Source organism: Nomia melanderi, unplaced genomic scaffold, assembly GCF_051020985.1.
Source record: "Nomia melanderi isolate GNS246 unplaced genomic scaffold, iyNomMela1 scaffold0654, whole genome shotgun sequence".
In the NCBI taxonomy this organism is placed as follows: domain Eukaryota; kingdom Metazoa; phylum Arthropoda; class Insecta; order Hymenoptera; family Halictidae; genus Nomia; species Nomia melanderi.
This window is the reverse complement of record NW_027475768.1, coordinates 1-24,397: the sequence shown is the minus strand read 5'-3', so window position 1 is coordinate 24,397 and position 24,397 is coordinate 1. Positions and strand designations below refer to the sequence as shown.

The 24,397-nt window shown below is 22.7% G+C and overlaps 2 protein-coding genes across 2 annotated transcripts; both read left to right on the top strand.

The window, feature by feature from the left end:
* Nucleotides 1-5,973: 5,973 nt before the first annotated feature.
* LOC143176597 (uncharacterized) lies at nucleotides 5,974-8,364 on the top strand. Its single transcript, XM_076374173.1, has one exon. The coding sequence runs from the start codon at nucleotides 5,974-5,976 to the stop codon at nucleotides 8,362-8,364; it is 2,391 nt and encodes a 796-aa protein (XP_076230288.1).
* A 66-nt stretch (nucleotides 8,365-8,430) lies between these two features.
* On the top strand, nucleotides 8,431-9,012 carry LOC143176598 (uncharacterized). Its single transcript, XM_076374174.1, has one exon. The coding sequence runs from the start codon at nucleotides 8,431-8,433 to the stop codon at nucleotides 9,010-9,012; it is 582 nt and encodes a 193-aa protein (XP_076230289.1).
* Nucleotides 9,013-24,397: the final 15,385 nt, after the last annotated feature.

Below are 24,397 nucleotides of genomic sequence, written 5' to 3'. Positions count from 1 at the left end.
TAGTTTTATATAGTCTTATATAGTTTTGTTGGTTTTATATAGTTTTATATAGTTTTATAGAGTTTTATATAGTTTTATATAGTTTTATAGAGTTTCATATAGTTTTATATAGCTTTGTTAGTTTTATATAGTTCTATATAGTTTTATATAGTTTTATATAGTTTTATATAGTTTTTTATAGTTTTATATAGTTTTATACAGTTTTATAATGTTTTATATAGTTTTACAGAGTTTTATATAGTTTTATATAGTTTTATATAGTTTTATATAGTTTTATATAGTTTTATAGATTCTTATAAAGTTTTATATAGTTTTATATAGTTTTGTTAGTTCCATATATTTTTATATAGCTTTGTATAGTTTTATATAGTTCTATAGAGTTTTATATAGGTTTATATAGTTTTGTTAGTTTTATATAGTTTTATATAGTTTTATATGGTTTTATATAGTTTTATACAGCTTTGTTAGTTTTATATAGTTTTATTAGCTTTATAGAGTTTTATATAGTATTATATAGTTTTGTTTGTTTTATATAGTTTTATATAGTTTTATAGAGTTTTATATAGTTTTATATAGTTTTATAGAGTTTCATATAGTTTTATACAGTTTTGTTGGTTTTATATAATTTTATATAGTTTTATAGAGTTTTATATAGTTTTATATAGTTTTATATAGTTTTGTTAGGTTTATATAGTTTTATATAGTTTTATATAGTTTTATAGAGTTTTATATAGTTTTATATAGTTTTATATGGTATTATATAGTTTTATATAGTATTATATAGTTTTATATAGTTTTATTTATTTTTACACAGTTTTATACAATTTTATATAGTTTTATACAGTTTTATAATGTTTTATATAGTTTTATATTGTTTTATATAGTTTTATATAGTTTTATATAGTTTTATATAGGTTTATACAGTTTTATATAGTTTTATTAGTATTATATCATTTTATATAGTTTTACATAGTTTTCTTAGTTTTATATATTTTTATATAGTTTTAAGTAGTTTTAAATAGTTTTACAGAGTTTTATATAGTTTTATATAGTTTTATATAGTTTTATAGAGTCTTATAAAGTTTTATATAGTTTTATATGGTTTTGTTAGTTCCATATATTTTTATATAGCTTTGTATAGTTTTATATAGTTCTATAGAGTTTTATATAGGTTTATATAGCTTTGTTAGTTTTATATAGTTTTATTAGTTTTATATAGTTTTATATAGTTTTATAGAGTTTTATATAGTTTTATATAGTTTTGCTAGTTTTATATAGTTATATATAGTTTTACATAGTACTACATAGTTTTATATAGTTTTATTTGTTTTATATGGAATTATATAGTTTAATATAGTTTTATATAGTTTTGTTGGTTTTGTATAGTTTTATAGAGTTTTATATAGTTTTATATAGTTTTATATAGTTTTATATAGTTTTGTTAGTTATATATAGTTTTATATAGTTTTATATAGTTTTATATAGTTTTATAGAGTTTTATATAGTTTTATATAGTTTTATATAGTTTTGTTAGTTTTATATAGTTTTTTAGAGTTTTGTATAGTTTTATATAGTTTTATATAGTTTTATATAGTTTTATATAGTTTTATAGAGTTTCCTATAGTTTGGTATACTTTTATATAGTTTTATATAGTTCTATAGAGTTTTATATAGTTTTATAGAGTTTTATATAGTTTTATATAGTTTTATATAGTTTTATATAGATTTATAGAGTTTTATATAGTTTTATATAGTTTTGTTAGTTTTATATTGATTGATATAATTTTATATAGTATTATATAGTTGTTTCTAGTTTTACATAATTTTATTAGTTATTTATTGTTTTATATAGCTTTCTATCGCTTTATATAGTTTTATATAGTTTTATATGGTATTATATGGTTTTATATAGTATTACATAGTTTTATATAGTTTTATATATTTTTACACAGTTTTATACAGTTTTATATAGTTTTATACAGTTCCATAATGTTTTATATAGTTTTATATTGTTTTATATAGTTTTATATAGTTTTATATAGTTTTATATAGGTTTATACAGTTTTATATAGTTTTATTTAGTTTTATTAGTTTTATTAGTTTTATTATAGCTTTATATAGTTTTATATAGTTTTATTAGTTTTATATGGTTTTATATAATTTTATAGAGTTTTATATAGTTTTATACAGATTTGTTAGTTTTATATAGTTTTATTTGTTTTATATAGTTTTATATAGTTTTATATAGTGTTATATAGTTTTATAGAGTTTTATATAGTTATATAGTTTTGTTACTTTTATATAGTTTTGTTAGTTTTATATAGTTTTATATAGTTTTATATAGTTTTTTATAGTTTAATATAGTTTTATATAGTTTTATATAGTTTTATATAGTTTTATATAGTTTTATATAGTTCAATAGAGTTTTATATAAGTTTATATAGTTTTGATAGTTTTATATAGTTTTATATAGTTTTATATAGTTCAATAGAGTTTTATATAAGTTTATATAGTTTTGATAGTTTTATATAGTTTTATATAGTTTTATATAGTTCAATAGAGTTTTATATAAGTTTATATAGTTTTGATAGTTTTATATAGTTTTATATAGTTTTGTTAGCTTTACATTGATTGATATAATTATATATAGTATTATATAGTTTTATATAGTTATATATAGTCTTATATAGTATTATATAGTTATTTCTAGTTTTACATAATTTTATTAGTTATTTATAGTTTTATATAGGTTTACATACATTTATATAGCTTTCTATGGCTTTATATAATTTTATATAGTTTTATATAGTTTTATATAGTTTTGTTAGTTTTATATAGTTCTATATAGTTTTATACATTTTCATACTGTTTTATATAGTTTTTTATTGTTTTACATAGCTTCATATATTTTTACACAGTTTTATATAGTTCTATACAGTTTTATACAGTTTTATTTTGTTTTATACAGTTTTATACAGTTTTCTATAGTTTTGTATAGTTTCACATAGTTTTTTATAGTTTTATATAATATTATATAGTTTTATATAGTTTTGTTAGTTTTATAAAGTTTTATATAGTTTTATATAGTTTTATTAGTTTTATATAGTTTTATATTGTTTTATATTGTTTTATATAGTTTTATATAATTTTATATAGTTTTATACAGTTTTATACAGTTTTATATAGTTTTATATTGTTCTATAGAGTTTTATATAGGTTTATGTAGTTTTGATAGTCTTATATAGTTTTTTATAGTTTTATATAGTTTTATATAGTTTTATATAGTTTTATATAGTTTTATATAGTTTTATAGAGTTTTATATAGTTTTATATAGTTTTATATAGTTTTGTTACTTTTATATAGTTTTGTTAGTTTTATATAGTTTTATATAGTTGTATATAGTTGTATATAGTTTTATATAGTTTTATTAGTTTTATATAGTATTATATAGTTTTACATAGTTTTAATAGTTTTATATAGCTTTATACAGTTTTATATAGTTTTATATATATTTTTGGATAGTTTTATATAGTTTTGTTAGTTTTATAAAGTTTTATATAGTATTATATAGTTTTGTTAGTTTTATATAGTTTTAAATAGTTTTATATACTACTACATAGTTTTATATGGTTTTATTAGTTTCATATGGTTTTATATAGTTTTATATAGTTTTGTTGGTTTTATATAGTTTTATATAGTTTTATAGAGTTTTATATAGTTTTATATAGTTTTATAGAGTTTCAGATAGTTTTATATAGTTTTGTTGGTTTTATATAATTTTATATAGTTTTATAGAGTTTTATATAGTTTTATGTAGTTTTATATAGTTTTATATAGGTTTATACAGTTTTATATAGTTTTATTAGTATTACATCGTTTTATATAGTTTTATATAGTCTTATATAGTTTTGGTAGTTTTATATAGTTTTATATACTTTTATAGAGTTTTATATGGTTTTATATAGTTTTATATAGTTTTCTTAGTTTTATATATTTTTATATAGTTTTAAGTAGTTTTATATAGTTTTACAGAGTTTTATATAGTTTTATATATTTTTATATAGTTTTATAGAGTCTTATAAAGTTTTATATAGTTTTATATAGTTTTGTTAGTTCCATATATTTTTATATAGCTTTGTATAGTTTTATATAGTTCTATAGAGTTTTATATAGGCTTATATAGTTTTGTTAGTTTTATATAGTTTTATATAGTTTTATATGGTTTTATATAGTTTTATAGAGTTTTATATAGTTTAATACAGTTTTGTTAGTTTTATATAGTTTTATATAGTTTTATATAGTTTTATATAGTTTTATAGAGTTTTATATAGTTTTATATAGTTTTGTTAGTTATATATAGTTTTATATAGTTTTATATAGTTTTATATAGTTTTATATAGTTTTATACAGTTTTGTTAGTTTTATATAGTTTTATATAGTTATATAGTTTTATATAGTTTTATATAGTTTTATATAGTTCAATAGAGTTTTATATAGTTCAATAGAGTTTTATATAAGTTTATATAGTTTTGATAGTTGTTCCGTCCGACGCGGAACAAAACGGAGAAAATTCTCGAAGGTTCGTTTATGATATGGACGTGCCAACAAATTTACTTTCGGGATTAGCTTTTTTCGAACTCAGTTTATTTATTTTAGTTACAAGGGGCAATCGCACCCTAAACCATGAGAAAATCATTTAGTAAATCCGCGCATCTCCAGACAATAGTTTTGGAATTTTTGTCGTTCGTACAGACAACCGACCATATCATAAACCGGGAATTTCCGAAGGGTCGACGCGAACCTCGTTCGTAACGGTTCCGCTAGCCATGCGTCAACTTGGAGGAAATTTCCAAGGCATCGGCAAATCTTCGAGGATCCCTCGCACGTGGCCATTGCCCTCACCCTTGCACCAAGAGGGCTGGCCAAGGGGCGTCGTCCAAGACGCCCCCGATTTTTGGAATTATGTGCTGATTGGGTATTTTCAATTTCCCAATCAGCGCACTCGACACAAACCTGTAGGTGTCGTATAAAAACACCTACAGGATCGCACTCGAAAGGTTTTTTCGCTCAATCGTTCGGAGTGACAATATCTCAGGTTTTTTTTCACTCAATCGTTCGGAGTGACATATCTCAAAGGAATTTTCGCTTATACAACGTTCAGTCCATCGTTCGGGACACATAAGTCGCTCAATCGTTCGGAGTGACGACACACGAGGTTTTTTCGATCATCTCAAGAAATCATTCATTCATTCAAACAGTAGTCAGTCCATCGTTCGGGACAACTGCAACTAGTGATCTGATCTCAACCAGTCGGAGATCAGAATTGAATCAGTCGATTTCTGAAGAAATTCGTAAATCGACGCGTCGCGAGTATTAACGAGACCTAAAGTTAAAGCTGGGATTTACAACCCCAGCCGAGGAATTTAATCCGCGTTAGTATTCGTGTACGTGCGACGTCGCATTTTTCGGTATCTCGAGCCGGATCTACTACGCAACATTTGTTGGTCCTTCGAGCCGGATCTGTGACGGTACATATTTTTGGTCCTTCGAGCCGGATGTACTAGCCGGAGGTACATATTTTGGTCCTTCGAGCCGGATGTACTAGCCGGAGGTACATTTTTGGTCCTTCGAGCCGGATGTACTAGCCGGAGTTTCACAGAACACATTTTGGTCCCTCGAGTCGGACCCGCGTTTGTGAAAATACAGTGCATAAGTGGATCCAACGGAAGCTGTCAACCGTCCAATTCAAGGTCTAACGGCGAGAATCCAGATTGGACGAACGACACGACTCCAAAGCAGCCGAGCAGCAGGCCACGGAGCGAGGAACGACGAGTCCAATCTGTTGCGGGAAGTCTACGAACAAACACGTCCTCCGCATCAGTCAAGGTAGGCTCGTCAAGATTTACCGATCGAATCCTCTCGTACGATATCCTTGATTGCACTTTCCCACGTCTCGACTTCTTACCATCGAAATGGCGAACGCGTCAATGAACGAGTCGAGCGCAAATCAAGCACAAACGGTCCGCCTACTAAAAAACAAACGCCGCGCGTTCAAGTCGCAAATTACGTCCCTTAACAACGCGCTAGAGACGTATCAAGATTCCGCGAAGGAACGCGTAAAACTCCGTGAACGCGTCGAGAGGCTGCGAAAGCTTTTCGATAATTTCAACGATATCCAAGACCAGCTGGGGCTCATCGAGGAGTTCGAGCAAACGGAAGCGGAACGAGAAGCGGTTACAGAGCAGTACGATGACGTCATCGCGACGGCCATCACGATGCTACAAGACGCGGAGCAAGCAGGCAGGCAACCACCAACGGCGACAAAAAGCGTGAACAATTCTCCCGCGTCCTCAACAACGTCGTCCGCGATCGGGGTCCATTTGCCAAAAATCGATCTACCAAGGTTCGATGGCCGTCTTGAAAAACGGGTCGCATTCCAAGATGATGAGGGCAACGCACATCCGGAAGCAGCAGGGATCATCAAACGAGATCCAGACGTCGATGATCTCCTCACGGACGCCGACACAGTGGAGGAAGCGAGGCACATCCAACATCAAATCGGCGAGCTTCTTCAACGGGGTGGATTGAACATTCGTCAATGGGCGTCGAACGAACCCGCCCTTCTTAAGGGACTCCGCGAAGACCAAATCCACCCGAAGATCCTCGGCGATGACACAACGATGAAGGCGTCGGGAATATCCTGGGACGCCAGGAACGATGCGATTCGTTATGCGGTCGAAATTCAAGTCGTTGGCAAGGTCAGCAAACGGACCATCTTGTCAACGATCGCCAAAATATTCGATCCATTAGGACTTCTTGGACCCGTCACCATTATCGCCAAGATTCTAATGCAACGTCTATGGCAATTGAAGATCGACTGGGACGAATCGCTTCCCGCCAGCCTTTACACGGAGTGGACCACATACGCAGCGCAACTTAATGAACTAAACGACATCGAGTTCAACCGCTGCGTGACCCTGAGGAACCACCAACGTCTCGAACTCCACGGATTCTGTGATTCCAGCGAACGCGCATACGGAGCCCGCGTGTACGTGCATACGATAGACGATGTAGGACGCGTCGAAACACACCTGCTCTGCGCGAAATCCCGCGTTGCACCACTCAAGACGGTTACGCTCGAACGTCTAGAGCTGTGCGGTGCCGTGCTTCTAGCGTCCTCAGTCACCTCCATCCAACGGGCGATTTCGGTTAAGATCCATCAGACATTTTTGTGGACCGATTCCACAATAGTGTTGAATTGGATCAACACACAGCCCTGTATGTTAACATTCGTGGCCAACCGCGTGGCCGACATACAGGGCAAAACCGAGACAAACGCGTGGCGCCATATCAAGTCGGAATACAATCCGGCCGACTTGATTTTAAGAAGACTAATGCCCGCACAGTTCGTCCGAAATTCATTGTGGCTCCACGGTCCGGACTGGCTCGCGACGGAGCAAGCAAGGTGGCCAATTTCGAGATACACGGTCTCGAGCGAGATACCCGAAACGAAAGGGGTGACATGTCTCGCGAACTCAATCGGTCGGAGTGACGAGATTCTCACTCGATACCCGTGGATCAAAGGGCTCACGCGAATCGTCGCGTACTGCCTCCGTGTTCGTCATCGCACCGCTGGTCCGTTGACCGTCGAGGAAATTCATGAAGACGAATTCCGCATCGTAAAAATGGTCCAATCCACGGCTTTCGAAAGGGATATTAAGGACCTGGAATCCGGAAGGCTGCACCCCAAGAGCCAACTCCGATCCCTTACACCATTTCTCGACGAAAAGGGATTATTGCGCGTCGGCGGGCGTCTGCAAAGGTCCGAGTTACCTTTCGCAAAGAAACAGCCAATCTTATTACCTAAGGGTCATCACGTGACGGACCTAATTATACGCGAGATGCATGCGCGACACCACCACGCAGGTATCACGGCAACGCTTTGCAACGTACGGCAAACGTATTGGCCCATTGATGGGAGAAACACAACGCGCAAGATCATCCGGCGCTACGTCAGGTGTCTCCGACTTAATCCACCTGCCGTGGATTATGTCATGGGAAACCTACCTGCGACGCGCGTCACCGCCGCTCGGCCATTTTACAACTGCGGCGTAGATTATTGCGGTCCGTTCTGGGTCAAGGAGCGGCGCTTCCGAAATCGGACCCGAATCAAGGTATACGTTGCAGTTTTTACCTGCTTCGCGACGAAGGCCGTTCACCTCGAAGTAGCCGGCGACCTGACCACCGAGGGATTCATCGCGGCCCTAAAACGGTTCATAGCACGGAGGGGGCTATGTCGTAACGTCTATTCCGACAATGGCACGAATTTTGTCGGAGCCGACAACGAACTCAAGGCATTATAGCAATCACTCTCAAAGGACGAGCAACTGCGGCGATTCATAACGGACAACGCGATCTCCTGGCACTTCATGCCAGCCTTATCGCCACATTTCGGTGGCCTATGGGAAGCCGCAGTGAAGTGCTTCAAACATCACGTGAAACGGGTTGTAGGCGACGAATTGTTCACCCTCAAACAATTCAACACGTTCGTAATCGAAGTCGAGGCCATCCTCAAATCGCGTCCTTTCACCCACCTATCCGCGGATCCCAATGATCCGTCCGCCCTGACTCCCGGCCATTTCCTGATCGGTGATTCCTTTACGAGTCTTGCTGAGATTGATTTCAGCGGAACACCGACGAACCGGCTGTCCACCTGGCAACACATCCAGAAGGTCAAGCGACATTTCTGGGCCAGGTGGCATAAGGAGTATATCCACCATCTGAACGAGCGGCATAAGTGGACAACCGGCACCCACCACATACGAGAGGGGACCGTCGTGGTCATGAAGGAGGACAACCTTCCACCTTTGGCCTGGCACCTCGGACGAGTGGTAGCTACGCATCCTGGGGCGGATGGGGTAATTCGGGCAGTCACCGTTCGGACCAGCCACGGGACCTACCGACGGAACGTGAGGCAATTGGCGCCTCTACCTGACTCGGAGTCAGATTAGCAGCACCGCAACGCTAAGGACTCAGGCACAGGATACATTGATCGTTCGTACCGATCAACGGGGGGGAGCATGTTCCGTCCGACGCGGAACAAAACGGAGAAAATTCTCGAAGGTTCGTTTATGATATGGACGTGCCAACAAATTTACTTTCGGGATTAGCTTTTTTCGAACTCAGTTTATTTATTTTAGTTACAAGGGGCAATCGCACCCTAAACCATGAGAAAATCATTTAGTAAATCCGCGCATCTCCAGACAATAGTTTTGGAATTTTTGTCGTTCGTACAGACAACCGACCATATCATAAACCGGGAATTTCCGAAGGGTCGACGCGAACCTCGTTCGTAACGGTTCCGCTAGCCATGCGTCAACTTGGAGGAAATTTCCAAGGCATCGGCAAATCTTCGAGGATCCCTCGCACGTGGCCATTGCCCTCACCCTTGCACCAAGAGGGCTGGCCAAGGGGCGTCGTCCAAGACGCCCCCGATTTTTGGAATTATGTGCTGATTGGGTATTTTCAATTTCCCAATCAGCGCACTCGACACAAACCTGTAGGTGTCGTATAAAAACACCTACAGGATCGCACTCGAAAGGTTTTTTCGCTCAATCGTTCGGAGTGACAATATCTCAGGTTTTTTTTCACTCAATCGTTCGGAGTGACATATCTCAAAGGAATTTTCGCTTATACAACGTTCAGTCCATCGTTCGGGACACATAAGTCGCTCAATCGTTCGGAGTGACGACACACGAGGTTTTTTCGATCATCTCAAGAAATCATTCATTCATTCAAACAGTAGTCAGTCCATCGTTCGGGACAACTGCAACTAGTGATCTGATCTCAACCAGTCGGAGATCAGAATTGAATCAGTCGATTTCTGAAGAAATTCGTAAATCGACGCGTCGCGAGTATTAACGAGACCTAAAGTTAAAGCTGGGATTTACAACCCCAGCCGAGGAATTTAATCCGCGTTAGTATTCGTGTACGTGCGACGTCGCATTTTTCGGTACCTCGAGCCGGATCTACCACGTAACATTTGTTGGTCCTTCGAGCCGGATCTGTGACGGTACAATAGTTTTATATAGTTTTATATAGTTTTATATAGTTCAATAGAGTTTTATATAAGTTTATATAGTTTTGATAGTTTTATATAGTTTTATATAGTTTTGTTAGCTTTACATTGATTGATATAATTATATATAGTATTATATAGTTTTATATAGTTATATATAGTCTTATATAGTATTATATAGTTTTTTCTAGTTTTACATAATTTTATTAGTTATTTATAGTTTTATATAGTTTTACATACATTTATATAGCTTTCTATGGCTTTATATAGTTTTATATATTTTTATTTGGTATTATGTAGTTTTATATAGTATTATATAGTTTTATATAGTTTTATATAGTTTTATATAGTTTTATATAGTTTTATATAGTTTTATATAGTTTTGTTAGTTTTATAAAGTTTTATATAGTTTTATATAGTTTTATTAGTTTTATATAGTTTTATATTGTTTTATATTGTTTTATATAGTTTTATATAATTTTATATAGTTTTATACAGTTTTATACAGTTTTATATAGTTTTATATAGTTTTATTAGTTTTATATCGTGTTATATACTTTTATATAATTTTATATAGATTTTGTTAGTTTTACATAGTTTTATATAGTTTTATGTAGCTTTATTAGTTCTATATAGTTTTATAAAGTTTTATATAGTTTTGTTGCTTTTAAATATTTTTATATAGTTTTATATTGTTTTATTAGTTTTATATAGTTTTATATAGTTTTATATTTTTGTTAGTTTTATATAGTTTTATATACTTTTATATAGTTTTATATAGTTTTGTTAGTTTTATATAGTTTTATATAGTTTTATATAGTTTTATATAGTTTTATATAGTTTTATATAGCTTTATATAGTTTTATATAGTTTTGTTAGTTTTGTATAGTTTTATATAGTTTCATATAGGTTTATATTATTTTATATAGCTTCATATAGTTGTACACAGTTTTATATAGTTCTATACAGTTTTATACAGTTTTATATAGTTTTATACAGTTTTATATAGTTTTATACAGTTTTATATAGTTTCATTATCGTTATATAGTTTTACATAGTTTTATATAGTATTATATAGTCTTGTATAGTTTTATTAGTTTTATATAGGTTCAAATAGTTTTAATAAAATTTTATAGTTTTACATAGTTTTATTTAGCCCTATATAGTTTTACATAGTTTTATTAGCTTCATATAGTTTTCTATAGTTTTGTATAGTTTTACATAGTTTTATGTTGTTTTATATAGTTTTAGATAGTTTTATATAGTTTTATATAATTTTGTTAGTTTTATATAGTTTTATATAGTTTTATATAGTTTTATATAGTTCTATAGAGTTTTATGTAGTTCTGTTAGATTTATATAGTTTTATATAGTTTTATATAGTTTTGTATAGTTTTATTAGCTGTTTATTGTTTTATATAGGGTTGTATAGTTTTATACAGTTTTATATAGTTTTATATAGTTTTATATAGTATTGGATAATTCTATATAGTTTTATTAGTTTTATATATTTCTATATAGTTTTATACATTTATATACTGTTTTATATAGTTTTGTATAGTTTTACATAGTTTTGTATAGTTTTACATAGTTTTATATAGTTTTATATAGTTTTATATAGTGTTATATAGTTTTATTAGATTTACATAGTTTTATATAGTTTTGTTAGTTTTATATAGTTTTATATAGTTTTGTTGGTTTTATATAGTTTTATATAGTTTTGTTAGTTTTATATAGTTTTATATAGGTTTATATGGTTTCATATAGTTTTGTTAGTTTTATATAGTTTTATATAGTTTTATATAGTTTTATAGAGTTTTATATAGTTTTATATAGTTTTGTTACTCTTATATAGTTTTGATAGTTTTATATAGTTTTTTATAGTTTTATATAGTTTTATATAGTTTTATATAGTTTTGTATAGTTTTGTATAGTTTTATATAGTTTTATTAGTTTTATTAGTTTTATATAGTTTTATATAGTTTTATTACTTTTATACAGTTTTATATAGTTTTATATAGTTTTATAGAGTTTTATATAGTTTTATATAGTTTTATATAGTTTTATATAGTTTTGTTACTCTTATATAGTTTTGTTAGTTTTATATAGTTTTTTATAGTTTTATATAGTTTTATATAGTTTTATATAGTTTTGTATAGTTTTATATAGTTTTACTTGTTTTATTAGTTTTATTAATTTTATATAGTTTTATATAGTTTCATTAGTTTTATACAGTTTTATATAGTTTTATATAGTTTTATATAGTTTTATTAGTTTTTTATCGTGTTATATACTTTTATATAATTTTATATAGATTTGTTAGTTTTATATAGTTTTATATAGTTTTATGTAGTTTTATATAGGTTTATATAGTTTCATATAGTTTTGTTATTTTTATATAGTTTTATATAGTTTTATATAGTTTTATAGAGTTTTATATAGTTTTATATAGTTTTGTTAGTTTTATATAGTTTTTTATAGTTTTATATAGTTTTATATAGTTTTATATATTTTTATATAGTTTTGTATAGTTTTATATAGTTTTATTAGTTCTATTAGTTTTATATAGTTTTATATAGTTTTATTAGTTTTATACAGTTTTATATAGTTTTATATAGTTTTATATAGTTTTATTAGTTTTATATCGTCTTATATACTTTTATATAATTTTATATAGATTTGTTAGTTTTATATAGTTTTATATAGTTTTATGTAGCTTTATTAGTTCTATATAGTTTTATAAAGTTTTATATAGTTTTATATAGTTTTATACAGTTTTATATAGTTTTGTTGCTTTTATATAGTTTTATATAGTTTTATATTGTTTTATTAGTTTTATATAGTTTTATATTGTTTTATATAGTTTTGTTAGTTTTATATAGTTTTATATACTTTTATATAGTTTTATATAGTTTTATATAGTTTTATATAGTTTTATTAGTTTTATATCGTCTTATATACTTTTATATAATTTTATAAAGATTTGTTAGTTTTATATAGTTTTATATAGTTTTATGTAGCTTTATTAGTTCTATATAGTTTTATAAAGTTTTATATAGTTTTATATAGTTTTATACAGTTTTATATAGTTTTGTTGCTTTTATATAGTTTTATATTGTTTTATTAGTTTTATATAGTTTTATATAGTTTTATATAGTTTTGTTAGTTTTATATTGTTTTATATACTTTTATATAGTTTTATATAGTGTTATATAGTTTTGTTAGTTTTATATAGTTTTATATAGTTTTATATAGTTTTATATAGTTTTATTAGTTTTATATCGTCTTATATACTTTTATATAATTTTATATAGATTTGTTAGTTTTATATAGTTTTATATAGTTTTATGTAGCTTTATTAGTTCTATATAGTTTTATAAAGTTTTATATAGTTTTATATAGTTTTATACAGTTTTATATAGTTTTGTTGCTTTTATATAGTTTTATATTGTTTTATTAGTTTTATATAGTTTTATATAGTTTTATATAGTTTTGTTAGTTTTATATTGTTTTATATACTTTTATATAGTTTTATATAGTGTTATATAGTTTTGTTAGTTTTATATAGTTTTATATAGTTTTATATAGTTTTATAGAATTTATATAGTTTCATATTGTTTTGTTAGTTTTATATAGTTTTATAGAGTTTTATATAGTTTTATATAGTTTTGTTACTCTTATATAGTTTTGTTAGTTTTATATAGTTTTTTATAGTTTTATATAGTTTTATATAGTTTTATATAGTTTTATATAGTTTTGTATAGTTTTATATAGTTTTATTAGTTTTATTAGTTTTATTAGTTTTATTAGTTTTATATAGTTTTATATAGTTTCATTAGTTTTCTACAGTTTTATATAGTTTTATATAGTTTTATATAGTTTTATATAGTTTTATATAGTTTTATATAGTTTTATATAGTTTTATTAGTTTTATATAGTTTTATATAGTTTAATATAGTTTTATTACTTCTATATAGTTTTACATAGTTTTATATAGTTTTATTAGTTTTATTAGTTTTATTAGTTTTATATAGTTTTATATAGTTTTATATAGTTTTATATAGTTTTATATAGTTTTATATAGTTTTATATAGTTTTGTATAGTTTTATGTAGTTTTATATAGTTTTATATAGTTTTATAGAGTTTTATATAGTTTTATAGAGTTTTATATAATTTTATATAGTTTTGATACTCTTATATAGTTTTGTTAGTTTTATATAGTTTTTTATAGTTTTATATAGTTTTATATAGTTTTATATAGTTTTGTATAGTTTTATATAGTTTTATATAGTTTTATTAGTTTTATTAGTTTTATATAGTTTTATATAGTTTTATTAGTTTTATATAGTTTTATATAGTTTAATATAGTTTTATATAGTTTTATATAGTTTTATAGAGTTTTATATAGTTTTATATAGTTTTGATACTCTTATATAGTTTTGTTAGTTTTATATAGTTTTTTATAGTTTTATATAGTTTTATAAAGTTTTATATAGTTTTATACAGTTTTATATAGTTTTGATGCTTTTAAATAGTTTTATATAGTTTTATATTGTTTTATTAGTTTTATATAGTTTTATATAGTTTTATATAGTTTTATATAGTTTTATATAGTTTTGTTAGTTTTGTATAGTTTTATATAGTTTCATATAGGTTTATATTGTTTTATATAGCTTCATATAGTTGTACACAGTTTTTTATAGCTCTATACAGTTTTATACAGTTTTATATAGTTTTATACAGTTTTATATGGTTTTATATAGTTTTATTAGTTTTGTTCGTTTTATTAGTTTTATTAGTTTTATTATAGCTTTATATAGTTTTATATAGTATTATACAGTTCCATATAGTTTTATATAGTTCTACATAATTTTATATAGCTTTATATAGTTTTATTTAGTTTTATACAGTTTTATATAGTTTTATATTGTTTTGTATAGTTTTACTTAGTTTTATATAGTTTTATATAGTTTTATATAGTGTTATATAGTTTTATTAGATTTACATAGTTTTATATAGTTTTGTTAGTTTTGTATAGATTTATATAGTTTTGTTAGTATTATATAGTTTTATATAGTTTTGTTGGTTTTATATAGTTTTATATAGTTTTGTTAGTTTTATATAGTTTTATATAGGTTTATATAGTTTCATATAGTTTTGTTATTTTTATATAGTTTTATATAGTTTTATATAGTTTTATAGAGTTTTATATAGTTTTATATAGTTTTGTTAGTTTTATATAGTTTTTTATAGTTTTATATAGTTTTATATAGTTTTATATATTTTTATATAGTTTTGTATAGTTTTATATAGTTTTATTAGTTCTATTAGTTTTATATAGTTTTATTAGTTTTATATAGTTTTATATAGTTTAATATAGTTTTATATAGTTTTATATAGTTTTATAGAGTTTTATATAGTTTTATATAGTTTTGATACTCTTATATAGTTTTGTTAGTTTTATATAGTTTTTTATAGTTTTATATAGTTTTATAAAGTTTTATATAGTTTTATACAGTTTTATATAGTTTTGATGCTTTTAAATAGTTTTATATAGTTTTATATTGTTTTATTAGTTTTATATAGTTTTATATAGTTTTATATAGTTTTATATAGTTTTATATAGTTTTATTAGTTTTATATAGTTTTATATAGTTTAATATAGTTTTATTACTTCTATATAGTTTAATATAGTTCTATATAGTTTTGAAGAGTTTTATATAGTTTTATATAGTTTTATACAGTTTTATACAGTTTTATTAGTTTTATATAGTTTTATATAGTTTTATATAGTGTTATATAGTTTTATAGAGTTTTATATAGTTTTATATAGTCTTGTTAGTTTTATATAGTTTTACATACTTTTATATAGTTTTATTAGTTTTATTATTTTATTAGTTTTATATAGTTTTATTAGTTTTATATAGTTCTATATAGTTTTATACATTTTTATACTGTTTTATATAGTTTTGTATAGTTTTACATAGATTTATATAGTTTTATATAGTTTTATATAGTTCTATAGAGTTTTATATAGTTTTGTTAGTTTTATTTAGTTTTATATAGTTCTATATAGTTTTATATAGTTTTGTATAGTTTTATTAGCTGTTTATTGTTTTATATAGGGTTGTATAGCTTTATACAGTTTTATATAGTTTTATATAGTTTTATATAGTATTGGATAATTCTATATTGTTTTATTAGTTTTATATAGTTCTATATAGTTATATACATTTTTATACTGTTTTATATAGTTTTGTATAGTTTTACATAGTTTTATATAGTTTTATATAGTTTTATATAGTTCTATAGAGTTTTATATAGTTTTGTTAGTTTTATTTAGTTTTATATAGTTTTATATAGATTTATATAGTGTTATATAGTTTTAAATAGTTATATATAGTTTTATATAGTTTTGTTAGTTTTATATAGTTTTATATAGTTTTATATATTGTTATATAGTTTTATACATTTTTATACTGTTTTATATAGTTTTGAATAGTTTTACATAGTTTTTTATAGTTTTATATAGTTTTATATAGTGATATATAGTTTTATTAGATTTACATAGTTTTATATGGTTTTGTTAGTTTTATATAGTTTTATATAGTTTTATATAGTTTTGTTAGCTTTATATACTGTTGTTAGTTTTATATAGTTTTATATAGTGTTATATACTTTTAGATTGTTTTATAAAGTTTTATATAATTTTGTTAGTTTTATATAGTTTTATATAGTTTTATATAGTTTTATATAGTTTTATATAGTTTTATATAGTTTTATATAATTTTGTTAGTTTTATATAGTTTTGTATAGTTTTATATAGTTTTGTAAGTTTTATATAGTTTTATATAGTTCTATAAAGTTTTATGTAGTTCTGTTAGATTTATATAGTTTTATATAGTTTTATACACTTTTATATAGTTTTATATAGCATTTGATAATTCTATATAGTTTTATTAGTTTTATATAGTTCTATATAGTTTTATACATTTTTATTCAGTTTTATATAGTTTTGTATAGTTTTACATAATTTTATATAGTTTTATATAGATTTATATAGTTTTATATAGTTCTATAGAGTTTTATATACTTTTGTTAGTTTTATTTAGTTTCATATAGTTTTATATAGTTTTATATAGTGTTATATAGTTTTAGATAGTTATATGTAGTTTTATATAGTTTTGTTAGTTTTATATAGTTCTAAATAGTTTTATATAATTTTAATAGTTTTATATAGTTTTTTACAGTTTTATATAGTTTTGTTAGTTTTATATAGTTTTATATAGTTTTATATAGTTTTATAGAGTTTTATATAGTTTCATACAGTTTTATATAGTTTTATATAGTTTTATATAGTTTTATATAGTTTTATATAGTTTTATATAGTTTTATATAGCTTTATATAGTTTTATATAGTTTTGTTAGTTCTGTATAGTTTAATATAGTTTCATATAGGTTTATATTGTTTTATATAGTTCTATACAGTTTTATACAGTTTTATATAGTTCTATACAGTTTTATACAGTTTTATATAGTTTTATACAGTTTTATATCGTTTTATATAGTTTTATTAGTATTGTTCGTTTTATTAGTTTTATTAGTTTTATTATAGCTTTATATAGTTTTATATAGTATTATACAGTTCCATATAGTTTTATATAGTTCTACATAATTTTATATAGCTTTATATAGTTTTATTTAGTTTTATACAGTTTTATATAGTTTTGTATAGTTTTACATAGTTTTATATAGTTTTATATAGTTTTATATAGTGTTATATAGTTTTATTAGATTTACATAGTTTTATATAGTTTTGTTAGTTTTGTATAGTTTTATATAGTTTTGTTAGTTTTATATAGTTTTATATAGTTTTGTTGGTTTTATATAGTTTTATATAGTTTTGTTAGTTTTATATAGTTTTATATAGGTTTATATAGTTTCATATAGTTTTGTTAGTTTTATATAGTTTTATATAGTTTTGTTACTCTTATATAGTTTTGTTAGTTTTATATACTTTTTTATAGTTTTATATAGTTTTATATAGTTTTATATAGCTTTGTATAGTTTTATATAGTTTTATTAGTTTTATTAGTTTTATATAGTTTTATATAGTTTTATATAGTTTTATACAGTTTTATATAGTTTTGTTGCTTTTATATAGTTTTATATAGTTTTATATTGTTTTATTAGTTTTATATAGTTTTATATAGTTTTATATAGTTTTGTTAGTTTTATTTAGTTTTATATACTTTTATGTAGTTTTATATAGTTTTATATAGTTTTTTATAGTTTTATATAGTTTTGTTAGTTTTATATAGTTTTATATAGTTTTATATAGTTTTATGTAGCTTTATTAGTTCTATATAGTTTTATAAAGTTTTATATAGTTTTATACAGTTTTATATAGTTTTATATAGTTTTATTAGTTTTATTAGTTTTATATAGTTTTATATAGTTTCATTTGTTTTATACAGTTTTATATAGTTTTATATAGTTTTATATAGTTTTATTAGTTTTATATCGTCTTATATACTTTTATATAATTTTATATTGATTTGTTAGTTTTATATAGTTTTATATAGTTTTATGTAGCTTTATTAGTTCTATATAGTTTTATAAAGTTTTATATAGTTTTATACAGTTTTATATAGTTTTGTTCCTTTTAAATAGTTTTATATAGTTTTATATTGTTTTATTAGTTTTATATTGTTTTATATAGTTATATATAGTTTTGTTAGTTTTATATAGTTTTATATACTTTTATATAGTTTTATATAGTTTTGTTAGTTTTATATAGCTTTATATAGTTTTATATAGTTTTGTTAGTTTTGTATAGTTTTATATAGTTTCATATAGGTTTATATTGTTTTATATAGCTTCATATAGTTGTACACAGTTTTTTATAGTTCTATACAGTTTTATATAGTTTTATACAGTTTTATATCGTTTTATATAGTTTTATTAGATTTGTTCGTTTTAATAGTTTTATTAGTTTTATTATAGCTTTATATAGTTTTATATAGTATTATACAGTTCCATATAGTTTTATATAGTTCTACATAATTTTATATAGCTTTATATAGTTTTATTTAGTTTTATACAGTTTTATATAGTTTTATATAGTTTTGTATAGTTTTACATAGTTTTATATAGTTTTATATAGTTTTATATAGTTCTATAGAGTTTTATATAGTTTTGTTAGTTTTATTTAGTTTTATATAGTTTTATATAGTTTTATATAGTGTTATATAGTTTTCAATAGTTATATATAGTTTTATATAGTTTTGTTAGTTTTATATAGTTTTATATAGTTTTATATATTGTTATATAGTTTTATACATTTTTATAATGTTTTATATAGTTTTGAATAGTTTTACATAGTTTTAAATAGTTTTATATAGTTTTATATAGTGATACATAGTTTTATTAGATTTACATAGTTTTATATAGTTTTGTTAGTTTTATATAGTTTTATATAGTTTTATATAGTTTTGTTAGCTTTATATACTGTTGTTAGTTTTATATAGTTTTATATAGTGTTATATACTTTTAGATTGTTTTATAAAGTTTTATATAATTTTGTTAGTTTTATATAGTTTTATATAGTTTTATATAGTTTTGTTAGTTTTATATAGTTTTATATAGTTTTATATAGTTTTATATAGTTTTATATAATTTTGTTAGTTTTATATAGTTTTATATAGTTTTATATAGTTTTGTTAGTTTTATATAGTTTTATATAGTTCTATATAGTTTTATACATTTTTATTCAGTTTTATATAGTTTTGTATAGTTTTACATAATTTTATATAGTTTTATATAGTTTTATATAGTTTTTTATAGTTCTATAGAGTTTTATATAGTTTTGTTAGTTTTATTTAGTTTCATATAGTTTTATATAGTTTTATATAGTGTTATATATAGTTTTAGATAGTTATATATAGTTTAATATAGTTTTGTTAGTTTTATATAGTTCTATATAGTCTTATATAATTTTAATAGTTTTATATAGTTTTTTACAGTTTTATATAGTTTTGTTAGTTTTATATAGTTTTATATAGTTTTATATATTTTTATAGAGTTTTATATAGTTTCATACAGTTTTATATAGTTTTATATAGTTTTATTTGGGTTTTATATAGTTTTATATAGCTTTATATAGTTTTATATAGTTTTGTTAGTTTTGTATAGTTTTATATAGTTTCATATAGGTTTATATTGTTTTATATAGCTTCATATAGTTGTACAAAGTTTTATATAGTTCTATACAGTTTTATACAGTTTTATATAGTTTTATTCAGTTTTATATCGTTTTATATAGTTTTATTAGTTTTGTTCGTTTTATTAGTTTTATTAGTTTTATTATAGCTTTATATAGTTTTATATAGTATTATACAGTTCCATATAGTTTTATATAGTTCTACATAATTTTATATAGCTTTATATAGTTTTATTTAGTTTTATACAGTTTTATATAGTTTTGTATAGTTTTACATAGTTTTATATAGTTTTATATAGTTTTATATAGTGTTATATAGTTTTATTAGATTTACATAGTTTTATATAGTTTTGTTAGTTTTATATAGTTTTATATAGATTTATATAGTTTCATATAGTTTTGTTAGTTTTATATAGTTTTATATAGTTTTATATAGTTTTATAGAGTTTTATATAGTTTTATATAGTTTTGTTACTCTTATATAGTTTTGTTAGTTTTATATAGTTTTTTATAGTTTTATATAGTTTTATATAGTTTTATATAGTTTTGTATAGTTTTATATAGTTTTATTAGTTTTATTAGTTTTATATAGTTTTATATAGTTTTATATAGTTTTAATAGTTTTATACAGTTTTATATAGTTTTATATAGTTTTATATAGTTTTATATAGTTTTATTAGTTTTATATCGTCTTATATACTTTTATATAATTTTATATAGATTTGTTAGTTTTATATAGTTTTATATAGTTTTATGTAGCTTTATAGTTCTATATAGTTTTATAAAGTTTTATATAGTTTTATATAGTTTTATACAGTTTTATATAGTTTTGTTGCTTTTATATAGTTTTATATAGTTTTATATTGTTTTATTAGTTTTATATAGTTTTATATAGTTTTATATAGTTTTGTTAGTTTTATATAGTTTTATATACTTTTATGTAGTTTTATATAGTTTTATATAGTTTTATTAGTTTTATTAGTTTTATTAGTTTTATATAGTTTTGTATAGTTTTACATAATTTTATATAGTTTTATATAGTTTTATATAGTTTTTTATAGTTCTATAGAGTTTTATATAGTTTTGTTAGTTTTATTTAGTTTCATATAGTTTTATATAGTTTTATATAGTGTTATATATAGTTTTAGATAGTAATATATAGTTTAATATAGTTTTGTTAGTTTTATATAGTTCTATATAGTCTTATATAATTTTAATAGTTTTATATAGTTTTTTACAGTTTTATATAGTTTTGTTAGTTTTATATAGTTTTATATAGTTTTATATAGTTTTATAGAGTTTTATATAGTTTCATACAGTTTTATATAGTTTTATATTGTTTTATATAGTTTTATATAGTTTTATATAGCTTTATATAGTTTTATATAGTTTTGTTAGTTTTGTATAGTTTTATATAGTTTCATATAGGTTTATATTGTTTTATATAGCTTCATATAGTTGTACAAAGTTTTATATAGTTCTATACAGTTTTATACAGTTTTATATAGTTTTATTCAGTTTTATATCGGTTTATATAGTTTTATTAGTTTTGTTCGTTTTATTAGTTTTATTAGTTTTATTATAGCTTTATATAGTTTTATATAGTATTATACAGTTCCATATAGTTTTATATAGTTCTACATAATTTTATATAGCTTTATATAGTTTTATTTAGTTTTATACAGTTTTATATAGTTTTGTATAGTTTTACATAGTTTTATATAGTTTTATATAGTTTTATATAGTGTTATATAGTTTTATTAGATTTACATAGTTTTATATAGTTTTGTTAGTTTTATATAGTTTTATATAGATTTATATAGTTTCATATAGTTTTGTTAGTTTTATATAGTTTTATATAGTTTTATATAGTTTTATAGAGTTTTATATAGTTTTATATAGTTTTGTTACTCTTATATAGTTTTGTTAGTTTTATATAGTTTTTTATAGTTTTATATAGTTTTATATAGTTTTACATAGTTTTATATAGTTTTATATAGTTTTATATAGTGTTATATAGTTTTATTAGATTTACATAGTTTTATATAGTTTTGTTAGTTTTATATAGTTTTATATAGATTTATATAGTTTCATATAGTTTTGTTAGTTTTATATAGTTTTATATTGTTTTATTAGTTTTATATAGTTTTATATAGTTTTATATAGTTTTGTTAGTTTTATATAGTTTTATATACTTTTATGTAGTTTTATATAGTTTTATATAGTTTTATTAGTTTTATTAGTTTTATTAGTTTTATATAGTTTTGTATAGTTTTACATAATTTTATATAGTTTTATATAGTTTTATATAGTTTTTTATAGTTCTATAGAGTTTTATATAGTTTTGTTAGTTTTATTTAGTTTCATATAGTTTTATATAGTTTTATATAGTGTTATATATAGTTTTAGATAGTAATATATAGTTTAATATAGTTTTGTTAGTTTTATATAGTTCTATATAGTCTTATATAATTTTAATAGTTTTATATAGTTTTTTACAGTTTTATATAGTTTTGTTAGTTTTATATAGTTTTATATAGTTTTATATAGTTTTATAGAGTTTTATATAGTTTCATACAGTTTTATATAGTTTTATATAGTTTTATATAGTTTTATATAGTTTTATATAGCTTTATATAGTTTTATATAGTTTTGTTAGTTTTGTATAGTTTTATATAGTTTCATATAGGTTTATATTGTTTTATATAGCTTCATATAGTTGTACAAAGTTTTATATAGTTCTATACAGTTTTATACAGTTTTATATAGTTTTATACAGTTTTATATCGTTTTATATAGTTTTATTAGTTTTGTTCGTTTTATTAGTTTTATTAGTTTTATTATAGCTTTTTATAGTTTTATATAGTATTATACAGTTCCATATAGTTTTATATAGTTCTACATAATTTTATATAGCTTTATATAGTTTTATTTAGTTTTATACAGTTTTATATAGTTTTGTATAGTTTTACATAGTTTTATATAGTTTTATATAGTTTTATATAGTGTTATATAGTTTTATTAGATTTACATAGTTTTATATAGTTTTGTTAGTTTTGTATAGTTTTATATAGTTTTGTTAGTTTTATATAGTTTTATATAGTTTTGTTGGTTTTATATAGTTTTATATAGTTTTGTTAGTTTTATATAGTTTTATTAGTTTTATATCGTCTTATATACTTTTATATAATTTTATATTGATTTGTTAGTTTTATATAGTTTTATATAGTTTTATGTAGCTTTATTAGTTCTATATAGTTTTATAAAGTTTTATTTAGTTTTATACAGTTTTATATAGTTTTGTTGCTTTTAAATAGTTTTATATAGTTTTATATTGTTTTATTAGTTTTATATTGTTTTATATAGTTTTATATAGTTTTGTTAGTTTTATATAGTTTTATATACTTTTATATAGTTTTATATAGTTTTGTTAGTTTTATTTAGTTTCATATAGTTTTATATAGTTTTATATAGTGTTATATAGTTTTAGATAGTTATATATAGTTTTATATAGTTTTGTCAGTTTTATATAGTTTTATATAGTTTTATATAGTTTTATATAGTTTTATATAGTTTTATATAGCTTTATATAGTTTTATATAGTTTTGTTAGTTTTGTATAGTTTTATATAGTTTCATATAGGTTTATATTGTTTTATATAGCTTCATATAGTTGTACACAGTTTTTTATAGTTCTATACAGTTTTATACAATTTTATATAGTTTTATACAGTTTTATATCGTTTTATATAGTTTTATTAGATTTGTTCGTTTTATTAGTTTTATTAGTTTTATTATAGCTTTATATAGTTTTATATAGTATTATACAGTTCCATATAGTTTTATATAGTTCTACATAATTTTATATAGCTTTATATAGTTTTATTTAGTTTTATACAGTTTTATATAGTTTTATATAGTTTTGTATAGTTTTACATAGTTTTATATAGTTTTATATAGTTTTATATAGTTCTATAGAGTTTTATATAGTTTTGTTAGTTTTATTTAGTTTTATATAGTTTTATATAGTTTTATATAGTGTTATATAGTTTTCAATAGTTATATATAGTTTTATATAGTTTTGTTAGTTTTATAT